Here is a 22996-nt window from a genome sequence, read left to right as displayed (position 1 = left end):
TTGTTTAATTTTGTTTGGGATACCTTAAGATCAGAGATGGGAACTCTTTGACTGTCCAATTTTTACAACAGTTTCAGAATTTTAGAATAGTTAACAAGTTTATTGCTTACGCTGATTTCAACTGGTAGTTATGTCCCTAGAAGTTTTACTTTTACAGAAGGAATTAGTTCATCTTAAGGATAAAGTGATGTCATAACTGAGAATATGACTACAGATGAATAAAAATTTAGATTTATTGTGATAATTAAACACAAAACCAGAAAAATAGAGACACAATTACAAACACACAATGTTTATGTGGTTCGATCAAATTGATCTACGTCCATGGCAAAGGAGGAGTTTCACTATATTCAATCTCTCAATACAACCCACATACAAAATTTTGAGAGGACTCTAGTTTTTGTGTAGCTCTCACACTCTGGTTCTGAAACGCACAAAGAGTTTAAGAGAGAATGAGATCTCACATAAATCCAACAGGGGGCCACCTTGATATTACCTCTCTTTACCCGAAGTGACATCAATGACAACGACCTCCCTCTCACAAAATTTCTTCGGCATCAGCCGTAATTGTTAAAAGATCTTTGAGAAGAGAAGTGAGGGTGACTTGATAGTGACCTCCCTCCCCTTTCAAAAACAAAATAGGCCCCGGTCATTTGGACAAATTCAAGCCAATATCAACAATCTCCACCTTGGATTGAATTTTAAAACATCAAGAAATTGAATATTCATCATGAACACAGCTAACGTGAGAGTTCACTTCATAATAGAGCAAGTGAAACTCGACCCCCTCTTGCAAACAATGCCCCAAACGAGACCATCTAACAAGTGCGAATGCCTCCCAAATTCAAGCAGTGCTTGAACTTGAAGGCCGGGATCAGTTTGGTCAACATGTCAGCTGGATTGTCTGTAGTACCAATCTTCTTCATCGTGATATTTCTTTCAGCAGTTGCCTCACGAATAAAATAATATCTGACATTAATATGCTTTGTCCTCTCATGATGTGCTGAGTTTTTGCTTAGATGTATTGCACTCTGATTGTCGCAAAATACAACTGAACTATCCTCCTACTGAAGTCCAACCCCCATTATGAGATTTCTCAACCAAATAGCCTCTTTTACCGCTTTTGCCGCTGCTGTGTATTCTGCCTCTGTAGTAGACAAATCAACGGTTGACTGTAGAGTCGATCTCCAACTAATAGCTGAGCCAGAAAGAGTAACAAATAACTAGTCAAAGATCTTCTTTTATCGAGATCACCTGCATAGTCAGAATCCACAAAACCTACAATTGAGGTTCCTAAAGTACTGCTATCAAAAACTAAACCCAAATCTGAGGTACCCTTGAGATATCGAAGGATCCACTTCACTGCTTCCCAGTGTGCCTTCCCTGGTTAAGCCATGTATCTGCTCACTGACTGCCTGGGCAATGTCTGGACGAGTGCAAATCATAGCATACATAATGCTACCTACTGCATTAGAGTATGGAATTCGGGACATCTTCTTCTTGTTCTCGCTTGTAGGTAAATCTGAAGCCGAGAGCCTAAAGTGAGGAGCCAAAGGAGTTGTAACGGGCTTGGCCCTCTTCATCCCAAAGCGTTCAAGCACCTTTTTAATATAATTCTTTTGTGAGAGATATAATGTTCCAGCTTTCCTGTCCCTCCTGATCTTCATACCTAAGATCTTCTTTGCTGCAGCAAGATCTTTTCATCTCAAACTCATCACTGAGTTGTTTCTTCAAAATAAGAATCTACGACATGTTCTTAGCAGCAATAAGCATGTCATCGACATATAATAGAAGATAAATAAAAGAATCATCTCCTAGATGCATGTAGTACACACAACTATCATAAGTACTTTTTGAGTACCCATGAGTAAGCATAAAATTATCAAATCTCTTGTACCACTATCTGGGAGATTGTTTCAGGCCATACAAAGATTTCTTCAACCTGCAAACTTGATCTTCTTTACCTTCTATGAAGTATCCCTCTGGCTGAGACATGTAGATAGTCTCCTCAAGTTCGCCATGCAAAAATGCAGTCTTCACATCAAGATGCTTAAGCTCCAGATCAAATAAAACAACCATGACAAGCAATACACGGATGAAGGTATGCTTCACAATCGGAGAAAACACTTCATCATAGTCAATTCCCTCCTTTTGTCTATAACCCTTAGCCACCAACCGTGCTTTGAATCTAGCATCTTCAACCCCTGGGATCCCTTCTTTCTTCTTGAAAATCCACTTGCATCCAATTACCCTTTTACCCTTAGGTAATTGCACCAAATCCCAAGTCTGATTCTTATAAAGTGACTTGAGTTCTTCTGTCATAGCCGTGGCCCAACGTCCAGATTCTCCACATGAGACAGCTTCAGTAAAGTTTGATGGCTCTTGAATACACATCTCTTCAGTTGTCGTGAGAGCATACACCACTAATTCAACATGTGCAAATCTTTGAGGAGGTCTGATCTGTCTCCTCTCTCTGCCAGTGGCTATAGAATAAGGTTCTTCAGTCTCAGCATCATCATCATCTGAGCCTGAATCATGTTGCTCTTCTACAACTGTAGGAGCAATTTTTATAGACGACTTTTGAGAAGTCTCTCCCTCGAGCTCCACCTAAAGCTCCACCTTATCCATGGTCTTCTCTACATTTTTTGTAGACTCAATAGAAACCTTCCCATGATCAAGCATATATCTTTCATTAAAAGTAACATCTCTACTAATAATGAATTTAGAAGAATCAGGTTCAAGACTCAAGCATATATCTTTCATTAAAAGTAACATCTCTACTAATAATGAATTTAGAAGAATCAGGTTCAAGACTCCACAAACGATAGCCTTTAACGCCATCAGTCTCTACTAATAATGAATTTAGAAGAATCAGGTTCAAGACTCCACAAACGATAGCCTTTAACGCCATCAGCATAACTAATAAATATACATTTCTTAGCTCTAGGCTTAAGCTTACCCTCTCTAACATGATAGTAAGCAGAACATCTAAATACCTTTAAATTTGAATGGTCATTTGGTTTACCTGACCATACCTCATTTGGAGTCTTGTGTTTAATGGCGGTAGAAGGAGACCGGTTCACCAAGAGTAACAAGCTGTGTTAACAGCTTCAGCCCAGAAGTCTTTATCCAACCCAGAGTTTGAGAGCATATACCTAGCTCTCTCCGTCAACGTTCTATTCATGCGTTCTGCCACCCCATTTTGTTGAGGAGTGTGCCTAACCATGCGGTGTTGTACGATCTTAGAATTTTGAGCAGAACTGATTGAACTCACCACTGCAGAACTCTAGGCCATTATCTATTTGGAGATGTTTAATCTTCTTTTCAGTTTGATTTTCAACAAGTACTTTGCACTTCTTGAAAGTTTCGAACACCTCATTTTTACGCCTGAGAAAGTAAACCCAAACTTTCCTAGAAAAATCATCAATAAACGTTAGAAAATAAAGAGCACCACCTTTGGATGGAACCTGAGCAGGTCCCCACAAATCTAAATGGATATAGTTGAGAGTGCCCTTCGTCGTATGTGAGCCAGTCGAGAAGCTGACCCGAGTTTGCTTCCCAAACACACAATGCTCACAGAAATCCAGTGATAATGTATGGTCATCACAGAGTAAGCCACGTTTACTCAAAATAGTCATCCCCTTCTCACTCATGTGGCCTAAGCGCATGTGCCACAACTGAGTAGTGTCCCTATCAGCATTAGAGGACACACCTGCAGAGCCTGTTACCGTACTACCTTGGAGAACATAAAAGACTGTTTACCTTACTACCTTTCATCACAACCAATGAACCCTCAGAAACTCTAAGAGCTCCACCTCTACCATTGTAAGAACACCAAATAGAATCCAAAGAACTCAAAGAAATTAGATTTTTCTTTAAGTCCGGGATGTGTCTCACATTTGATAAAGTTCTTACTATCCCATCGTGATACCGGATGCGAACTGTACCAATGCCAACTATCTTGCAAACTACATTGTTTCTCATCAAAACTGATCCACCACTTATAGATTTGTAAGTAGTGAACCAATATTTATTTGGACACATATGATAAGACGCACCCGTATCCAAGATCCATTCTCTATCGGAACGACCATCTAATGGACAAACTGCAAGAACCGTCTCAGCAATAATGGCAGTATTAGCCTTTGCCGTTTTAGCTAAATCTGAGGTTTCACCACGCTAGTTGTCTTTCTTCTTTAGAGCATAGCATTCTGACTTGTAATGTCATTTCTGTTAGCCCTTATGTTTTGATGATGTTTTACAACCACCATTATCGGTACTAATTGCTTATTGAGTGAAAATGTAGTGAATACATATATCAAGCATGTTAGTGCCACTAATGGAGGATTAGATGGAATATGCGCTACAACGATGATATCCAAAGGAGGAGGAGGCATAGTGATGAAACAACGTTATTTCAAGAACACCAAATTCAATTAGAAGCTTCATCCAAACTCAAGCTATATCAAGACTCAAGAATTGTATTCTCGTGAGGATATTAGCTAGGTTTTATTTTCTCTCTAGTGCTAGAATATAGGCAAATAGTTTAGATTTCATCTGAAGCTATTGGGATATCAACACACACATTTTCATACTTATAGTTTTGAACATATTTCACAAAATACTATTTTTTACAAGTATGAGGACCTATTTGCAAAATTCCTTTTCCAAACAATTTGTTTTTGGTATTAAAAACATTTTACAAAGTCTCACAATTTTTAGAAGTCAAATGAATATTTTATAAATATTTTAAGTGAGTCAAAATATCAGTTTTTGAGTGTATCAGATTGCGGTCGACCGCCACGGTCGACCACGCCTGAGCTCACTCGTCAGTGGGCAGTAGAAACTTTCACGGTTGACAGCCACAGTCGATCGTGAGCAAAAAATTTCCCACGGTCGACCGCCACGGTCGACCACCACGGTCGACCGCCGAAGCCTCTGGAGCTTTCGCGAAAAAGTCACGGTCGACCGCCGTATATCTTAAACGGTCATATGGTACAGATCTCAGCGCCGATTTCACATGATCTTAGCGCTGTTCTGTTTCCAGGTTTTGGGGGATTGGTTATGGGTTTCAACAGCTGTGATTTTCTATAAAAACCTATCTTCTTCTTCTTCCTCAAGGTCCCAGCTCTTTCAGATATTTTCAGAGAACGTTTTTTTAGAGCAAAATTTTCAAACCTGTTTCCTTCTGAGTTTTGTTTTTGTGTTTCACATCCCAGCTTCAGTGTTATCTTTTCTTTGCCATAGGGACATTGTAAAGAGAGGGTTCTTACACCATTTTTACTATTTTGAGAGATTGATCTTGTGTAGATCAATTGTGTGGGAGTGTGATCTAGTGAGATCAATTGTGTAGTGTGAGATCGTGAGAGGATCGCTGTGTAGACGAAGTTTCGGCTTCCAAACCGGGTTGTGTTGTGGATTTCTCCTCGAGAGTGGGGAGCGGGGACGTAGGTCAGCGGACCGAACCTCGTTAACACATCGCGCGTCACAGGATAACAATTCCTAACCCTATCTCCTCTATTTTGATTGCATTTGGATATTGTGTTTTGCTTGTCTTAATTTTATTGCATAATTATAGCCTCGTGACCCTAATCACCCCCCCTCTAGGGTCCAACAATTGGTATCAGAGCTTGGTCTCTATATATCTTATGGAGGCTTCAATGAATGTGCATATGCTAGAGGGACAATCCACCACTAGACCATCACTCTTCACCGATAGTAACTTTGCTTATTGGAAGGCTAGGATGAGGATTTACCTTCGTTGCATTGACCTTGACATCCTAGAACTCATAGAGAAAAAATATGTAGAAAAACCTAAATTTGAGACTATGACCGATGGAGAAAGGCACCAAGCTAATCTCAATGCTAAGGCTATGAACGCCTTAATTTGTGGTCTTTTCCCAAATGAATACAATAGAGTTTCAACGTGTGCAACCGCATAGGAAATATGGGTGAAATTATGTATCACACACGAATGAACCCCCTAAGTTAAGGAATCCAAGATTAGCGGACTTATGCATGAATATGAGTTGTTTCAAATGCTTCCAAATGAATCAATTGATGCTATGTTTTCTCGCTTTACTAACATTATCAATGAATTGCATGGTCTTGACAAGAAATTGACTATTCAAGAGACGAACTACAAGATTCTCCGTTTATTGACTCCGTGACTCCGATGTGGGAACCCAAGGCGACGGCGATAGAAGAAGCTCATGACCTTACCACTCTACCTCTCGATGGCCTCATCGGCAAGCTCAAGGTTCATGAGAAGAAGCTCAAGGGAAAGGAGAAGGAGGAAGTGCCCTCACGGGAAGTTGAGGAGCCATCACCAAAATTGAAGACCATAGCTCTCAAAGGAGCTAGTGATAACTCCTCTTCGTCATCAGATAGTGAAGTTGATTTTTCTAGAGAAGTGGCTCATCTCTCTAGAAGAATTTCTAGACTTATAAAAATGAATAAGAAGTTTAATCCCCGTTCTAACAACAAATTTTCTTCACGTGTAGGAAAATGTTTTGAATGCAATGAACCGGGCCATATCGCTAAGGATTACCCAAGACTCAAGGAAAAGTACATGAAGTACAAGAAGAAGAAGGCTATGTATGCCGGATGAGAGGAATCCGAACCAAGTGATTCAGATAGTAATGAAGAAGGAGCTAAACTTGCTCTTCATGATCCCAATGTTTGCTTCATGGCTCTTGAACATGAGGTAATATCCGACACCGAGAGCGAATCTTTTTACATGCAATGTGATCTAGCTACGGCTTTAGAGGAATTGAACATTGAATTTAAAAGAATGTCAAAGGAATTTTCTTCTTTTAAAAAGTTACATGCTTCTTGTGATGTGAAATTAGAACAACTAGAAACCTCTTTTGCTCTAAAAGATGAATTGCTAGGAGATCTCGATTTCGAGAATAAGCAATTAAGATCCAAGATTGAAAAACTAGAAATTGAGAGTGGTAGGATTAGACCCACTCATGCTTATGCTAATTATCATAACCATGGTAGAAATAGGTTTCATGGTTCTCATACTCATACATACAAAAGAAATTTTGTGTGCACATATTGCATGAAACATGGTCATATTTCTACTCATTGTAGAATTAAAGATAATTATGAATTTTATGGATTGACATGGGTACCCAAAGGTACCAAGTTTACTAACCACCAAGGACCCAAGTTTTAAGTACCTAAAGTTACTACACCTTCCTCTCTTGTAGGGAACATCACGGCAACGACGTAGAGAGATGTGGTACCTATCAAGGATTGAAGGAGGTAGCGTCTCCTTCGGTGGTGGTGAGAAAGGTAAAATTGTAGGTATTGGTTTTATTGGTAAGAAACCCTCACCCGTTATAAAAGATGTTTATTTGGTTCATGGTTTGAATCATAATCTTCTTAGCATTAGCCAATTGAGTGATAAATGTTTTGATATTTCCTTTAAACCGGACAAATGCATTATTAGTATGAATGAAAAAATTATTTTTGTTGCTAATCACAAATCTAATGTGTACATTTTTGAGATGAATGAATTAGTGAATCAAGATGTGAAGTGCCTTGCGTCAATTGATGAAAACCCTTGGATTTGGCATAAGAGGCTTGGACATGCAAACATGGATTTGATATCAAAGTTGTCTAAGAGAAATCTTGTAAAAGGGTTACCTAACTTGTACTTCATCAAAGATACCATATGTGAAGATTGTGCCAAAGGTAAACAAACAAAATCTTCTTTCAAATCCATCAATGAGGTATCGACTTCTAAACCTTTGCAATTACTTCATCTTGATTTATTTGGTCCTATGCGTGTTACCTCTCTTGGAGGCAAACACTATGTATTTGTGATTATTGATGATTGTTCTTGTTTTACATGGACAATATTTCTTACAAATAAAAGTGATTGTTTTGAAGAATTTTCTAATCATGTCAAAAGGATTAAAAATGAAAAAGATTTGAAAGTTGTTAAAATAAGAAGTGATCATGGAGGTGAATTTCAAAATGATTTTTTTTTTGAATTTTGTGCCCATCATGGTATAACTCACATGTTTTCCGCTCCTAGAACACCACAACAAAATGGTGTTGTTGAATGGAAAAATCGCACCATACAAGAGATGGCACGCACTATGTTAAATTCTTTTGATTTACCAAAATACTTTGGGGCGAAAGCCGTCAATACGGCTTGCCATGTTTTAAATCATGTTTTAATTAGAACAAAGCTTAAGAAAACTCCTTATGGACTATTTTATGGAAAAACTCCTTTTATTGGTTATTTTCGTATCTTTGGTTGTAAATGTTTTATCTTAAATACAAAAGATCATCATGACAAATTTGATTCCAAAATTGATGTCGGTATTTTTTTAGGTTATGCACCTCGAAGTAAGGCTTATAGGGTCTTCAACAAACGAACTCTCGTTGTTGAAGAATCTATAAACGTTACTTTTGATGAGACTAATGTTGGTTCTCAAGTTGTTTTACCTAGGAAAGATGATGATGATGATGATGTTGAAGGAGGATTGGACCTTTTACAAATCAATAATACACCTCCAATGCTCATGAACAAGTTGAACTTCCTAAAGCTTGGAAATTCGCATCAAACCATCCAAAGGAACAAATAATTAGGAGCCCTTCACAAGGAGTTGTTACTCGCTCAAAAGCTTTGAGTGAGTGTGGTAATGTTGCCTTCTTATCTCAACTAGAGCCTAAAAAGATTAATGATGCTTTAAATGATGAATTTTGGGTTTTGGGTATGCATGATGAACTAAACAATTTTAAAAGAAATGATGTTTGGAAACTAGTTCCTAGACCTAACAATACTAGTGTTATCGGTACAAAATGGGTTTTTAGAAACAAACTTGATGAACATGGCATTGTAACTAGAAATAAAGCTCGTTTGGTTGCCCAAGGATACAATCAAGAGGAGGGCATAGACTATGACGAAACCTTTGCACCGACTACAAGGTTGGAATCTATTAGGATGTTTTTGGCATTTGCTAGCTTTAAAAATTTCAAATTATTTCAAATGGATGTTAAAAATGCCTTTTTAAATGGTTTTATAGAAGAGGAAGTATATGTTGAGCAACCCCCCGGTTTCATAGATCATGTTTTTCCTAATCATGTTTACCGGGTTCAAAAAGCTTTATATGGGTTGAAACAAGCTCCTAGAGCTTGGTATGCTCGCCTCTCTAGTTTTCTTGTTGAAAATGGTTTTTCAAAAGGAACAATTGATAACATTCTTTTTGTGAGAAAAAGGAAAAATAATTTTATTTTAGTTCAAATATATGTTGATGATATCATTTTCGGTGCTACTAATGAATCTTTGTGCAAGGAATTTTCTAAAGTTACACAAGATCATTTTGAGATGAGTATGATGGGAGAGCTTACATTCTTTCTCGGGCTCCAAGTCAAGAAAACTAAGGATGTGATATTCATTTCTCAAAGCAAGTATGCTAAGGAATTGGTGAAGAAATTCAATTTGGAGAATTCTAAGCATGCGCCTACTCCCATGAGTACAAGTTTAAAGCTTGATGCGGATGAAAGTGGTGAGGACGTGGACCAAAAACTATACTGAGGTATGATAGGTAGTCTTCTTTATCTCACCGCTAGTAGACCCGATATCATGTTTAGTGTATGTGCATGTGCATGTTTTCAAGCTTCTTCTAAAGTATCTTATTTAATTGTGGTTAAAAGGATCATTAAGTATGTTAATGGAACTTTTAATCTTGGTTTATTTTATCCAAAGAGCACCTCTTTTGATTTATATGGTTTTTGTGATGCCGACTTTACCGGATGTAAGGTAGATCGCAAGAGTACGAGTGGAACATGCCAATTCTTAGGAAATTCACTTGTTTCTTAGGCTTCCAAGAAACAAAATTGCGTTGCATTGTCCACTACGGAAGCGGAATACATTGCCCCTGGCTTATGTTGTGCTCAAGTTTTGTGGATGAAACAAAGCTTGGTTGACTATGATTTGAATTTTCAAAATATAAAAATATTTTGTGATAATACTAGTGCTATAAATATTTCCAAAAATTCGGTTTTGTATTCTAGAACCAAGCATATTAATGTGCGCCATCATTTCTTACGCGATCATGTAGAGAGACAAGATGTATCCCTAGTGTTTGTTGACACAAAATCTCAATTAGCGGATATATTTACTAAGCCTCTTGGTGAGGATGATTTTTGTCGCATAAGAAATGGTTTGGGCTTATGCAATATGTGAAAGTTCTATTTGCTTGCTTGTTTTAGTTGTATTTTATTTTCTCTTTACCCCATTTTTGATGGTGACAAAGGGGGAGAGAAATCTCCTCATTTGTTGCATATATTTAGGGGGAGCTCATAGAAGATAGGGGGAGCACCTATCTATAAGCTATATTTATTTTTTTTGCTCTTATATAATGGTTGGTTGTCATCATCAAAAAGGGGGAGATTGTTAGCCCTTATGTTTTGATGATGTTTTACAACCACCATTATCGGTACTAATTACTTATTGAGTGAAAATGTAGTGAATACATATATCAAGCATGTTAGTGCCACTAATGGAGGATTAAATGGAATATACGCTACAACGATGATATCCAAAGGAGGAGGAGGCATAGTGATGAAGCAACGTTATTTCAAGAACACCAAATTCAATTAGAAGCTTCATCCAAACTCAAGCTATATCAAGACTCAAGAATTCTATTCTCGTGAGGATATTAGCTAGGTTTTATTTTTGTCTCTAGTGTTAGAATGTAGGCAAATAGTTTAGATTTTATCTGAAGCTATTGGGATATCAACACACACATTTTCATACTTATAGTTTTGAACGTATTTCACAAAATACTATTTTTTACAAGTATGAGGACCTATTTGCAAAATTCCTTTTCCAAACAGTTTGTTTTTGGTATTAAAAACATTTTACAAAGTCTCACAATTTTCAGAAGTTAAATGAATATTTTACAAATATTTTAAGTGAGTCAAAATATTAATTTTTGAGTGTATCAGATTACGGTCGACCGCCACGGTCGACTGCGCCTGAGCTCACTCGTCAGTGGGCAGCAGAAACTTTCACGGTCGACCGCCGCGGTCGACCATGAGCAAAAAATTTCCCACGGTCGACCGCGAAAGTCTCTGGACTTTTGATGAGTTTCTGAGCTGCCTCGCGGTCGACCGCGAAAAAGTCACGGTCGACCGTCGTATATCTTAAACGGTCATATGGTACAGATCTCAGCGTTGATTTCACATGATCTCAGCGCTATTCTGTTTCCAGGTTTTGGGGGATTGGTTATGTGTTTCAACAGCTGTGATTTTCTATAAAAACCTATCTTCTTCTTCTTCCTCAAGGTCCCAGCTCTTTTAGATATTTTCAGAGAACGTTTTTACAGAGCAAAATTTTCAAACCTGTTTCCTTCTGAGTTTTTTTTTGTGTTTCACATCCCAGCTTCAGTGTTATCTTCTCTTTGCCATAGGGACATTGTAAAGAGAGGGTTCTTACACCATTTCTACTATTTTGAGAGCTTGATCTTGTGTAGATCAATTGTGTGGGAGTGTGATCTAGTGAGATCAATTATGTAGTGTGAGATCGTGAGGGGATCGCTGTGTAGACGAAGTTCTGGCTTTCAAACCGGGTTGTGTAGTGAATTTCTCCTCGAGAGTGGGGAGCGGGGACGTAGGTCAGCGGACCGAACCTCGTTAACACATCGCGCGTCACAGGATAACGATTCCTAACCCTATCTCCTCTATTTTGATTGCATTTGGATATTGTGTTTTGCTTGTCTTAATTTTATTACATAATTATAGCATCGTGACCCTAATCACCCCCCTCTAGGGTCCAACACTTTCTTGTGACAGTAGAAACACTCCACATATTTCTTGTTTTGTGCTGACTTGGACTTTGAACGATTTCTGGATTACCCTTTATCACCCTCTCTGGTCTTCGTTCTACCTCTGGCTAGCAGACCATCAGCCTGCCTATCGGTACTTCTCCCATTCAACTTTATTCTTAACTCAGCAGAATTCAAAGAGGCCTTCACATCCTCAAGACTTATGGATTCTCTTCCATACAACATAGAGTTAACAAAGTTTTCATAAGAGTCAGACAAGGAACACAACACATTGAGAGATTGGTCTTCATCATCAAGCTTTAGATCTAGGTTTTTCATATCCATGACAATTTTATTAAATTCATCAAGGTGTTCCTGAATGGGTGTACATTCCTTCATCTTCAATGTGTATAGCCGTTGCTTCAGGTATAATCTCGTAGTAAGAGATTTCTTCAAGTAGAGACTTTTGAGCTTTGACCACAACCCCGTTACCGTTTTCTCATCGGCAACTTCACGAAGCACATTGTCGGATAGTGACAATTGCAAGGTGCTGTGAGCCTTTTCGTCCATCTCTTTGATCTCGGCACTAGTCATATCTTCTAGGTATTTCCATTCGATAGCTTTAACCGTGCCTTTACGTCGCAACAAAGCCTTCATCTTTATCCTCCATAGGCTAAAATTATTCCGGCCATCGAAGATCGACACCGAGAACTTCACAGAAGCCATTTTTTGGAGGATTGAAAGCTGTCCTAGAACCGAGAAGCTCTGATACCAGTTTGTTGTGATAATTAAACACAAAACCAGAAAAATAGAGAGACAATCACAAACAGACAATGTTTATGTGGTTCGATCAAATTGATCTACGTCCATGGCAAGAGAGGAGTTTCACTATATTCAATCTCTCAATACAACCCACATACAAAATTTTGAGAGGACTTTGGTTTTTGTGTAGCTCTCACACTCCAGTTCTGAAACGCACAGAGAGTTTAAGAGAGAATGAGATCTCACATAAATCCAACAGGGGGCCACCTTGATATTACCTCTCTTTACCCGAAGTGACGTCAACGACAACGACCTCCCTTTCACAAAATTTCTTCAGCATCAGCCGCAATTGTTTGAAAGATCTTTGAGAAGAGAAGTGAGGGTGACTTGACAGCGACCTCCCTCCCCTTTCAAAAACAAAATAGGCCGCGGTCATTTAGACAAATTCAAGCCAATATCAACAGATTGATAAATTGATTCAACAAAGGATTTTGCATTATTGTGATTTTCATTATGTTCGTACCGATAGCTTGGTATATTCTTTTCGAAGATTTTAGAATTTCCATTTAACCCCCTACGTTTCAGTTCAGGTCCATTTCACTCCTACAAGGACATTTTACGAACTTCTGTGCCGTTTGTGATTTCCTTTGTTCTTAAAAATTTACTGATTTCTTTAATTGTATAAAATTAATACTCACATACATTTATTTTCTACCAAAAACAAACGTTTACTTTCCCAATAATTGGTATCAGAGACGTGTTCTAGGTTTCTCCTAAAATAGTTGAAATACAGCAGTAGCTAGTATATCAGCCTTTGAAAGATAGTTATTTACCATATAGAAAGACCTTATATACAATGAAGATTTTCATTTGTCTTAATAAGATGACATTACCAAACCTGAGAATATTACTGCAGATCAATGAAACGCACTTGGTTGAGTTTAATCGATATATTGGTTGGACACTAGTGCTTTTCACCGTGTTTCTGCTGATTGTTCGACATATTCTTTTTGCAAAAAATAGCAGGTTTAAAGGAATAACTGCTGGAAGCGAAGGTTTTAAGAGTAAAGAACTTCTCATTTTAACACACACAGAGATTGTTTCTATTGATAAGAACTGAAATCAAATGAAAATAATTACTCATCAAATTTTTTCTATGAAGATGTCTCTTAATGATGAGTTACAAACTTTACTCCTCCTCAGCTAGTGATGAAAAAAAGTTACTTATCAGCTTGTAAACGTTGTCATCTTTGCGACATTGTCGTCTTCTTCTTCTCATGTTAACTATGGCAATTAAGAGGATCTAGATCGTAGATCTCTTATCATCTACATATTTTAAATGTGTCAAGGAACCTACTGAATCATGATAACCATCCATTAAAATTGTGGATAGTTTTGACTCTCTCAAGCTTAAACTGGAAGCACAAAAAGAATGGTACCACCGCATTATTGTGTGTGAACTGTACATGTTCATGGTTCGTAGAATCTGAACCCTCCAATATATATAATTGATTTAATGGAAATAATCTGGCTAGAAATTCAAGTACCCCTCCATCTTAGAAAACAAAGAGTTATTACCAGTCCATCTTTTTCGAGCAAGTATTAATGAAATTGCGACATTACTTCAATACATCGTATACATCTCTCTCTTCTCACTTCCCCACTCCGTAAAATCAGCTACAAAGATCAAACAAGAAAAACAAAAAAACTACTAGCATCTTTGTTGGGAGCCCAATAGAGCAGGGTCGCAGCGAAAAGTAGAATAAAAGTAATAAAAAGAACACATTTACGTGGAAAACACCCTAAATGAATTTGATGTAAAAACCACGAGTAAGGATAGAAACTTTGGAATTACAATATCTCTTTATAAGGAGAAACTTTCTCTATTTTTCTCTCTCACTCTTCTATATGATGAGTTGTTTTTGGGATTGATTTTTCTTGAAGAGTTTTGGGTCTATTTATAGGCAGCTGAAATAACTATGCACTAATTTTATAATATTATTTTACTGTGCACTTTTCCTCATTTCAAAATATATGCAGCTGCGAATTATTTAGTGGGGCCCACTCACTTTTTCCTTTTTAAAGATTTTCGGCTGACAATCTTCTTTCTGATCTTTCTATGCTCTAATGGAATTTGAAGGAGAGGAGAAGAGTAATATTCCACTGTTGCAAGGAGGAAGAAATAGAGGGAGGGCGACCTCGGCTCAGACCCTGGGAAACATTGTGGTGTCTATACTGGGCACTGGAACACTTGGTCTTCCTTTTGCTTTTAGAGTTACAGGTTGGGCAGCTGGTTCTCTTGGTCTCATGCTTGCCGGCCTTGTTAGTTATTACTGCATGCTTCTGCTTGTAAGTATCTTATTTCTCTTCGAATAGAGATCGTTCCTACAAAAATATCTATTCAATTGAATGAGTTTGGATGAGAAGCTATCTCGGAAAATTTAACCTGAAAATTCATAGTTTTTAATATTAGTAGAAGATTCAATTGAGAATACATGAGATTTGGTAACTTTTAAGCTAGAGAAAAAGGGTTGGGTGTTCCTGTGGAAAAAGTCAGGTGTTTTTGTGTGAAGAGTTGGGAGGCTTTAGTGGGAAAAACAAAGATCAGGGGATAATTTCCTGAGAAATTCCACAGGCTTGGGGCCCCCACCCCCCCAAACAACACAGGCACACACACCGCCACCTCCTCTCTCTTTCCCCCTCCAAAGAGATGTTTCTTGATGCATGCCTATTGATCAATGCAAAAATAAATAATACTCGTACGCTTCAATGCATTTAGTCTTTATTTTGGGTTTCTACATCAAGCAGCATCCATGTTCCCCTCAGTACTAACATACTCTGGCTAACTTATATATCCTCTTATATTTTCGATCAAAATAGGTTGAGTGCAGAAGAAAGTCAGAAGAAGATACACAGGAAACAGATAAACCTGCACAAACTCAAACCTATGGCGATATAGGTGACAATGCATTTGGAGCAACTGGTCGGTTTCTTACTGAATTCCTAATCCTTGTATCCCACGCTGCTGCTTCTATCGCATTCTTTATCTTCATCGGCCAAAACCTCTCTTCAGTATTCACCTCCTTCTATGTTACCATCTCTTCCTCATATTTCATATATTTCCTCTTACTTCTTCTTGAGGTCCTTCTCTCATTCGCCCGCTCCCTCTCTCTCCTTGCTCCCTTCAGTGCATTTGCAACATTATGCAATGTCTTTGCCATGGCCATTGTAATCAAAGAAGATATAAATAAAATTGGGGACCATTCATTTGAGAGTGCAAATGCTTTTAAGGGAGTATGGAGCATTCCTTTTGCCTTTGGAGTGGCTGTATTTTGCTTCGAAGGTTTTGGAGTGACTCTAGCCCTTGAGAGGTCTATGGCTAAGTCAAGTAAATTTCCTTGGGTGTTGCTCCAAGCTTTTTTAGGAATTGCAATTGCTTATATTGTTTTTGGGAGTTTCGGATATCTGGCTTATGGTGAAGAGACTCAAGAAATCATCACTCTTAATCTTCCCAACAATTGGACGACAATAATTGTTAAGGTAAGTACTAGATTGTAGCCAAAGGCCTATGCTTTCTTCTCGATTTAATAGCAGATAGACCCCTTTACTGCTGCCCAATTGCAGATAGACGCTCTGCAATTTCTATCGTTGTGGATAGACCCCTATGTGAGGTTTTTTTTTGCGACTCTTTTGCCCACAGGAGGTCTATTTATCAAAAAATAAGTGTTCCTTTCTTTGAGGGTGAAAGAGTTGAAAAACTTCGGTCAGGGGGTTTGTCTGCAACCATACAACTACAGAGGGCCTGTATGCACAATTGGGTGATAGAACAGGAGGTTTATCCAACGGTCAGCAGCTAAATATCTTCAATTCCTCTTCTTTGCCCACACAGGTTGGTCTATGCATTGCTATCACTTTCACCATCCCAATGATCATGCATCCTATCCATGAGATCATAGAGCTAAAGCTAAGATCATGCAGATGGTCTCAGAATCTTTGCCACAACTCACAAACCAAAGGCTGGTTAATCTCTCAGGTTGCTCGACTGTTCGTGATTGTGTTGTTGACTATGTTGGCTACTTTTGCTCCAGGCTTTGCGCAACTTATGTCGTTCACAGGAAGCACAATTTGTGCCTTGATCTCTTTTGTTCTGCCGGCATCTTTTCACCTCAAGATCATGGGCTCCTCTCTTGCTCCTTGGCGTCGAGTTGTTGATTACTGTATTCTTCTGGTTGGTTTGGTGTCTGCAGTTTACGGGGCTTTTGCAGGTCTTAAGGCAACTCTTGACTTGTTTTTGTAGATCTGGTTGCGTGAAGAACAGGAGACCGCTAGAATCTGTTCAGTGTATTCAATAATAAAAGAAGAGGAGAAAGATATACTTTTGATTCTACAACTTGATCTTTTTTGCTTTTGATGTCAAAATAAACAGTTGATTGTCGTGCAAATGTGACTTAGATTTAGGCTAACTAGCACTTAAATATAATTCCCCTAGTTTGCACTTATATATCACTAGTTGTTTTTGGCAGCGCTAGCTTGGATACCCGGAAGGTTCTAAATTTTGCGCTTCAGTATTTTCTAGTGTACAGATATGAAAATATTTCTCCGAACATTTCCATGTGCACTCGCAAACTAATTTTAGAAATTTTTAACCTTTAATGTTTGTTGGATTTGTTGCTAAGCACATACTAATTCTATTTTAAACCTGTCTAACTTATTTTAAAATAGAATTATGGTGGGTTTAGAACTAATTAAATTCAACAAACGTTAAGAATAAAAAGTTTTAAATAAGTGTCACATGGGAATATTTGATGGAATATTCTCATGCTTGCATCACAGAAGTATGGTGTGTGTATGACTGCAATCCGACTCAATGAGACTTGCCTCTAGGGGTGGGCAAAAACAAAAAAAAACCGGTTCAACCGAAAAAACCGCCCGAAAAAACGGACCGGTTAACCGAACCGAATTAAATGGATGAGAAGAAGTCTCTAAACCGCCCGAACCGAATTAAATCGGTTTGGATCCGGTTTGAACCCCTGAACCGCCCAAAAAAAACCGACCCGAATTCTGTTGGACGGTTTAGAGACTAAACTTATACCTCAAAACTTTTCCTGTTATCATCCAATAGATTCAAACGGCGCAAGGAGCAGTTTCAAGCAACGAGTATAACAATATCACAGAAAAATATCCTTGAGAATTAAGTAAAGATTCAAATCAATCCAGAAAATTTGTTATGCACATGATGCACTTACAAAAGATGCATACGCTACATTATATGAACAATATCATACAAAACATCACTCCCCCGTGTAATTAAATAAACTTAAACTTTAGTTAAAAAATTTCACAGAAAAGATCTTGAGAATTACATAAGATTCAAATCAATCACAAAATGTGTTATGTACATGATACTTACAAGAGATAAGCATGTTGTATTATATAAACAACATCTTTAAAACATCAGTTCTCTGCGTAATTATATCAACTTAAAACTTTATTCTAAAGATGATAACCAGTCTAATAAACCTTTGTTGGCGAGCTCAGGAACCTCATCATGAGGACAATGCCCAGCTTACAAATTCACAACAGAAGTCTTTGGATAGAACTCTTTGCAAATTCAAAACCGAAACCGAACCGAACCGAACCGAATTTCGATTGGGCCGAATATTCGGATGAAGGGGAAAAAATCTGGATCTGGATGAGAGTTTTGAGAATCCGAAAAATTCGGATTGGATGCGGATTGGACATAAAACCGAACCGAACCGAATATGCCCAGCCCTACTTGCCTCCACCTCTATTTTATGGGCCAACGTGTGTAACTTTTAATAAGAAAAGTAATTATTCCTATTTTAAAACCTGACAGAAAACATGTCAGATATCACCAAGGTTTTGAGTACGTAAAGGGTATATTAACCATTTTAAACTAACATATGGTTTTTTTTAATGCAGGCTTTAGCCACAATTAGCTAGGGGTGCAAATATGTACATATTAGAATATGAATATGGTTACTAAATGAAGATAATGATATAGTTTAAATTAAAATGTAAACCTAAATGAATTTATTAAATGCCAAATTTATAAATGTATACAAGATGAATGTCGTATATACAAAAACCAAACAAATTAGTGAGACAAATAATGTTCGTTGCAGAGCTCGAACCCCAGAACAACGCAGACCTACAAATATACATAATGTGGACGGAGTATTTGCAAAATCCACCAAACAAATTAAAGAGACAAAATCATTTTAAAAATTATAAAAAAGAAAAATTAAAATAAACGGTTGCAATATGAGGACACAACGTGGCGATCTCTCAACAACTAAAATTCAAGTAGTTCACGACACTGCATAATTAGTTTCAAAGTTTAATTATACTATTATTATTTAAATAGAACTCTATTTACAATTGTTATCCTCTCACATGCAACATCACATATCAATGTTTATAAGCCGAAACTACAACAATTTCCGTAGCACTTTCATCTCCTTCTACATGTATTTGCCTTTGTTATTTTCTTCTTATTAGATTAGATTAGATTATTTTAAAATAATTAATTATATTGTATATTTGATCTTTTTTTTCATATCAAGAAATATCAACAATTTTTACATTACTTTTATCTATTTTCTTCTTATTAGATTAGATTAGATTATTTTAAAGCGAGTAATTATATTGTATGTTTGATCCTTTTTTTAGATCAGAAATTGCAATAATTTTCATAGCACTTTTATCTCCTTCAACAAATATGTGTTTTGTTATTTTCTTCTTATTAGATTAGATTATATTAGATTTTTAAAAATTATGAATTATGAAATTGCAACAATTTTTATATTATTTTCATCTATTTCCTTCGTATTAGATTAGATTAGATTATTTTAAACTAATTACTTATATTGCATGTTTTTTTAGATTATAAAGTTTAATTATACTATTATTATTAAATAAATACTGTTTGTATAAAGGTTGTAAGGACCGTAAATTTTTATACTAGTTAAAATAATTTTTTAGTATTTTAAAATATTTAATTATTATTTTTAAAAGAGTATTTGTATTTTTCTGATTTTTTAGAAATTTCTATGATTTAAAATCCAAGTTTTATATTTATTTAAATGATTTTAATTTTTATAAAATTAATTTTGTGCGGTAAATTTTTTTTGGAATTTATCCGTTGTGTTATCAATACTATTACGTATCATTTTAAATAATATGTATTATTATTATTATTATTATTATTATTATTATTATTATTATTATGTTTTATTTCGTATAATATGTTGTATTATTAATTACATATTATTTATGTAAATTATTATATTATTTTAATTATTACGTATCAACTGTCGTATTAGTATAACTAGTACGTTTTACTGTGTATATAATTATCCCATAATTATTTGTTTTTAAATATAAGTAAATTTATTATTATTATTAATTATTCTTGTTTAACTGTACAATATGTGTATATTTTGACTATTTCGTATCAACTGTTGTACTAGCACAACATATACGTTTTTATTTGTAGATAATTATTCTGTAATTAGTTTAATTTTTAAGTACCCGTAATTATTTATTTTAATTATTTTTGATTAAATACCTAACCCTAACCCTAATATATATATATATATATATATATATATATATATATATGTTTATTTGAAGCGTGGAACGAGACGGTGAATCGAAGAATCGAAGCATCTAGTTTTCAGCCCGTGAGTTAACTCATAACAGTCATGAGTCGACTCATCAGGTTGAGTCGACTCGTGCCTATCATGAGTCAACTCATCAGGTTGAGTCGACTCATGCCTGTCATGAGTCGACTCACGAAACCCAACCGTTTGTCACTAGTTTCTGACAAGTCGAGTCATCTCAGTCATTGTTTGGGGACAAAGTTGGTTTCTTCATTGAGGTATTCATTTTAACTTTAGTCATTACAATGAAAATACAAAAATATAGTCTTTTTATAAGACTCTTACACAATGAAAATATAATTCTCGTCAAAACAAACGCAGAGATCGTTTATCGGTCTTCTGCTTGCGTGGGATCTTAGCCTGTGATGGGGACGCTGATATCCGTGGACCACCAAACGATTAGATCAGATCCGGTGCTTTGTTGATTCGCGAATGAATTAAGAAACTGAAGCAATTATCTCGGCAACAGCGAGATAACTACTCTTCTCGAGATCACCACAACGGGGCAATCTCAAGGGAAGGAACCGGGCTGCAGATCTGACGAACTCATCTTCTTTATGCCGAAGAATTAGCTGATATCTCCTCCTCCTCTCTAAAATTTGTGGCTCTTCAGTCCTCAGCAGGGCTTCGCCAACGCTCGAGAATTCCAGATCTAAAAAAATAAAGGCCCTGGGGCTGTATTTATAGGTTTTGGGACCTCTGTTTTCAGATAAGAATGGCTGATTCCCTCTTATCCTTAGTTGTAACCACTTAACCATGTTCATGGATGATATTTTATCAGTTAGAGCAAATCCTGACGGTTAACGATCGAAAAATCGTCAAAATCAGCTTTTTCGGGTTGCAGACACCCGCGGGTGTCTCGGCGTGGCCGAGACACTTGTGAGTGTCTTGGTTTGGCCGAGACACTTGTGAGTTTCTCGGCCAAGCTGAGACACTTGTGATGTCTCGGCTAAGCCGAGACACTATGGGTGTCTCGGCTTAGCCGAGATACTATGTAGTGTCTCGGTTTGGCTCAGGGCTTGGTCTCGCGCACTTCGTTCGTTTTCGCCGTATTTTTATCATCCGAACTCGGAATCATGTGATCTAGAATACGTTGGAAAGCTGACGAGGAGATCTACAAGCTCTCATGATTTAATCATGTATGGAGTAAATAGGACATGAGGGACGCTTCGTCTTTCGTAAGCGACGTGCAGCTCCCAATTCATTCGTGTTTCGATTATTCCAAAATTTCGTTGGTTCGCATGGTCCGTCGACTCACTTCATGTGTTCATCATTATCAAATAAGATTCTGAGACTCGAATAACAACGTTCATCGTCTCCTCTCCATCTCGAGCCACGTGCGGGGACCTATAGGTAATTTTTGACGTCTACAGATACCCCCTCCAAAGTGTTTTAGTTTCGTTTCTTTTATAGATGAGCCTGAAATGCTTTGGATATGATCGGTCTAACCTTCAGTCGGTGTAAAAGGACTTGTAGTTAGCTTTGATTCTTGACTCCTTCGATTTTCAATCTATTCAATATTTTGGCGAATAGCTGAAGTTCTCACGGTGCTGCGTTTATCGTCTGGCCGTCGTTGAAATATTGAATCAAAATTGGTGAATCGATTTTGGCTCGTATCATCGAGTTAACTTTGAACTGACCATCTCCATCACGATATATTGACGTGCGTTGACCTTTATCGCAACGAGTTAACTGGTGTTGACCTAGAGTTATGCGTTGACCGACGTTGACCTAGGGTTTCGGATCGCCCGATATTGGCTTTTATCGTAATGCATTAACTCGCGTTGACCTAGGGTTACACGTTGATCAGTGTGACTTAGGGTTTCGGATTGCCCGACGTTGACTTTTATCGCAACGTGTGGTAGTCTCAAGTGTTGAGGTTGCAGGACCAACTATTAAAGTTGATTCGTTAGCAGATATGGATCTTATCCCGAAGTTGTTGGATGCTCGAGTCACGAGACTAACTAATGGGGCTGATGCGTCAATGATCTCACATTCATAGGATTTTTGGCAAACCCTCAGTCATCAACGGGTTTGATGAGCCTTTACCGACTATCGTTTGAGTCGGGCTGGCATGCGAATTGCTTAAGTCCGTTCTGCATGTGATGTTGTGCTAAAAGAGTTAACTCTTTTTAGTGCTATGATATTAAATACGTAGACTTCGTCTTTCTCACGAAAATAGACTACCCGGCCGCATGTATCAGATGCAGACTCAGGATTTTTAGCAAATGTTTAGCCATCGACGGATTTGACGTGCCTTTACCGATTACCGTTTGAATCGGGCTTGCATGCAAATTGTTTAAGTCCGTTCCGCATGTAACGTTATGCTAAAAGAGTTAACTCTTTTAGTGCTATGATATTGAATACGTAGACTTCGTCTTTCTCACGGGAATAGACTATCCGACAACACGTGTTAGGCGTTGACTTATCCCTTCTTAGGATTTGGGATAAAAGTCCTCAGACTCGGATTCTGATGTCTTTTTTACTCAGAGAAAGACTAAACCGGCAACGCGTGTTAGGCGTTGACTTATCTTTATTTAGGAGCCGAGATAAAGTTCCCCGTGCGTGTAAGGCACGGATTATGGTGTTATTAATAACAACCTGCCACAATGTCGAATAGTGAGCTTTTGTCCTTTCTTACTGGCTTTCAAGGGCTAACGACAACACGTTTAGACGCGCTGACTTATCCCTACTTACGGCCTTCAGAATAAAAATTCCTAGCATCTTGCGATTCTGATGTCTTCTTCAATCGGTGAA

General features: G+C 37.4%; 1 protein-coding gene across 1 annotated transcript; it reads left to right on the top strand.

Annotated features, from left to right (window-relative positions):
• LOC109842883 (amino acid transporter ANT1-like) lies at positions 14661-17122 on the top strand. The gene is made up of 3 exons (XM_020411787.1): positions 14661-14903; positions 15435-16094; positions 16444-17122. Exons 1-3 carry the CDS (start codon positions 14682-14684, stop codon positions 16849-16851), a joined length of 1290 nt encoding a protein of 429 aa, XP_020267376.1. The 5' UTR covers positions 14661-14681; the 3' UTR covers positions 16852-17122.

This window comes from Asparagus officinalis, chromosome 5 (assembly GCF_001876935.1).
Source record: "Asparagus officinalis chromosome 5, Aspof.V1, whole genome shotgun sequence".
Classification (NCBI taxonomy): domain Eukaryota; kingdom Viridiplantae; phylum Streptophyta; class Magnoliopsida; order Asparagales; family Asparagaceae; genus Asparagus; species Asparagus officinalis.
This window is presented reverse-complemented; position numbering and strand designations above follow the sequence as displayed.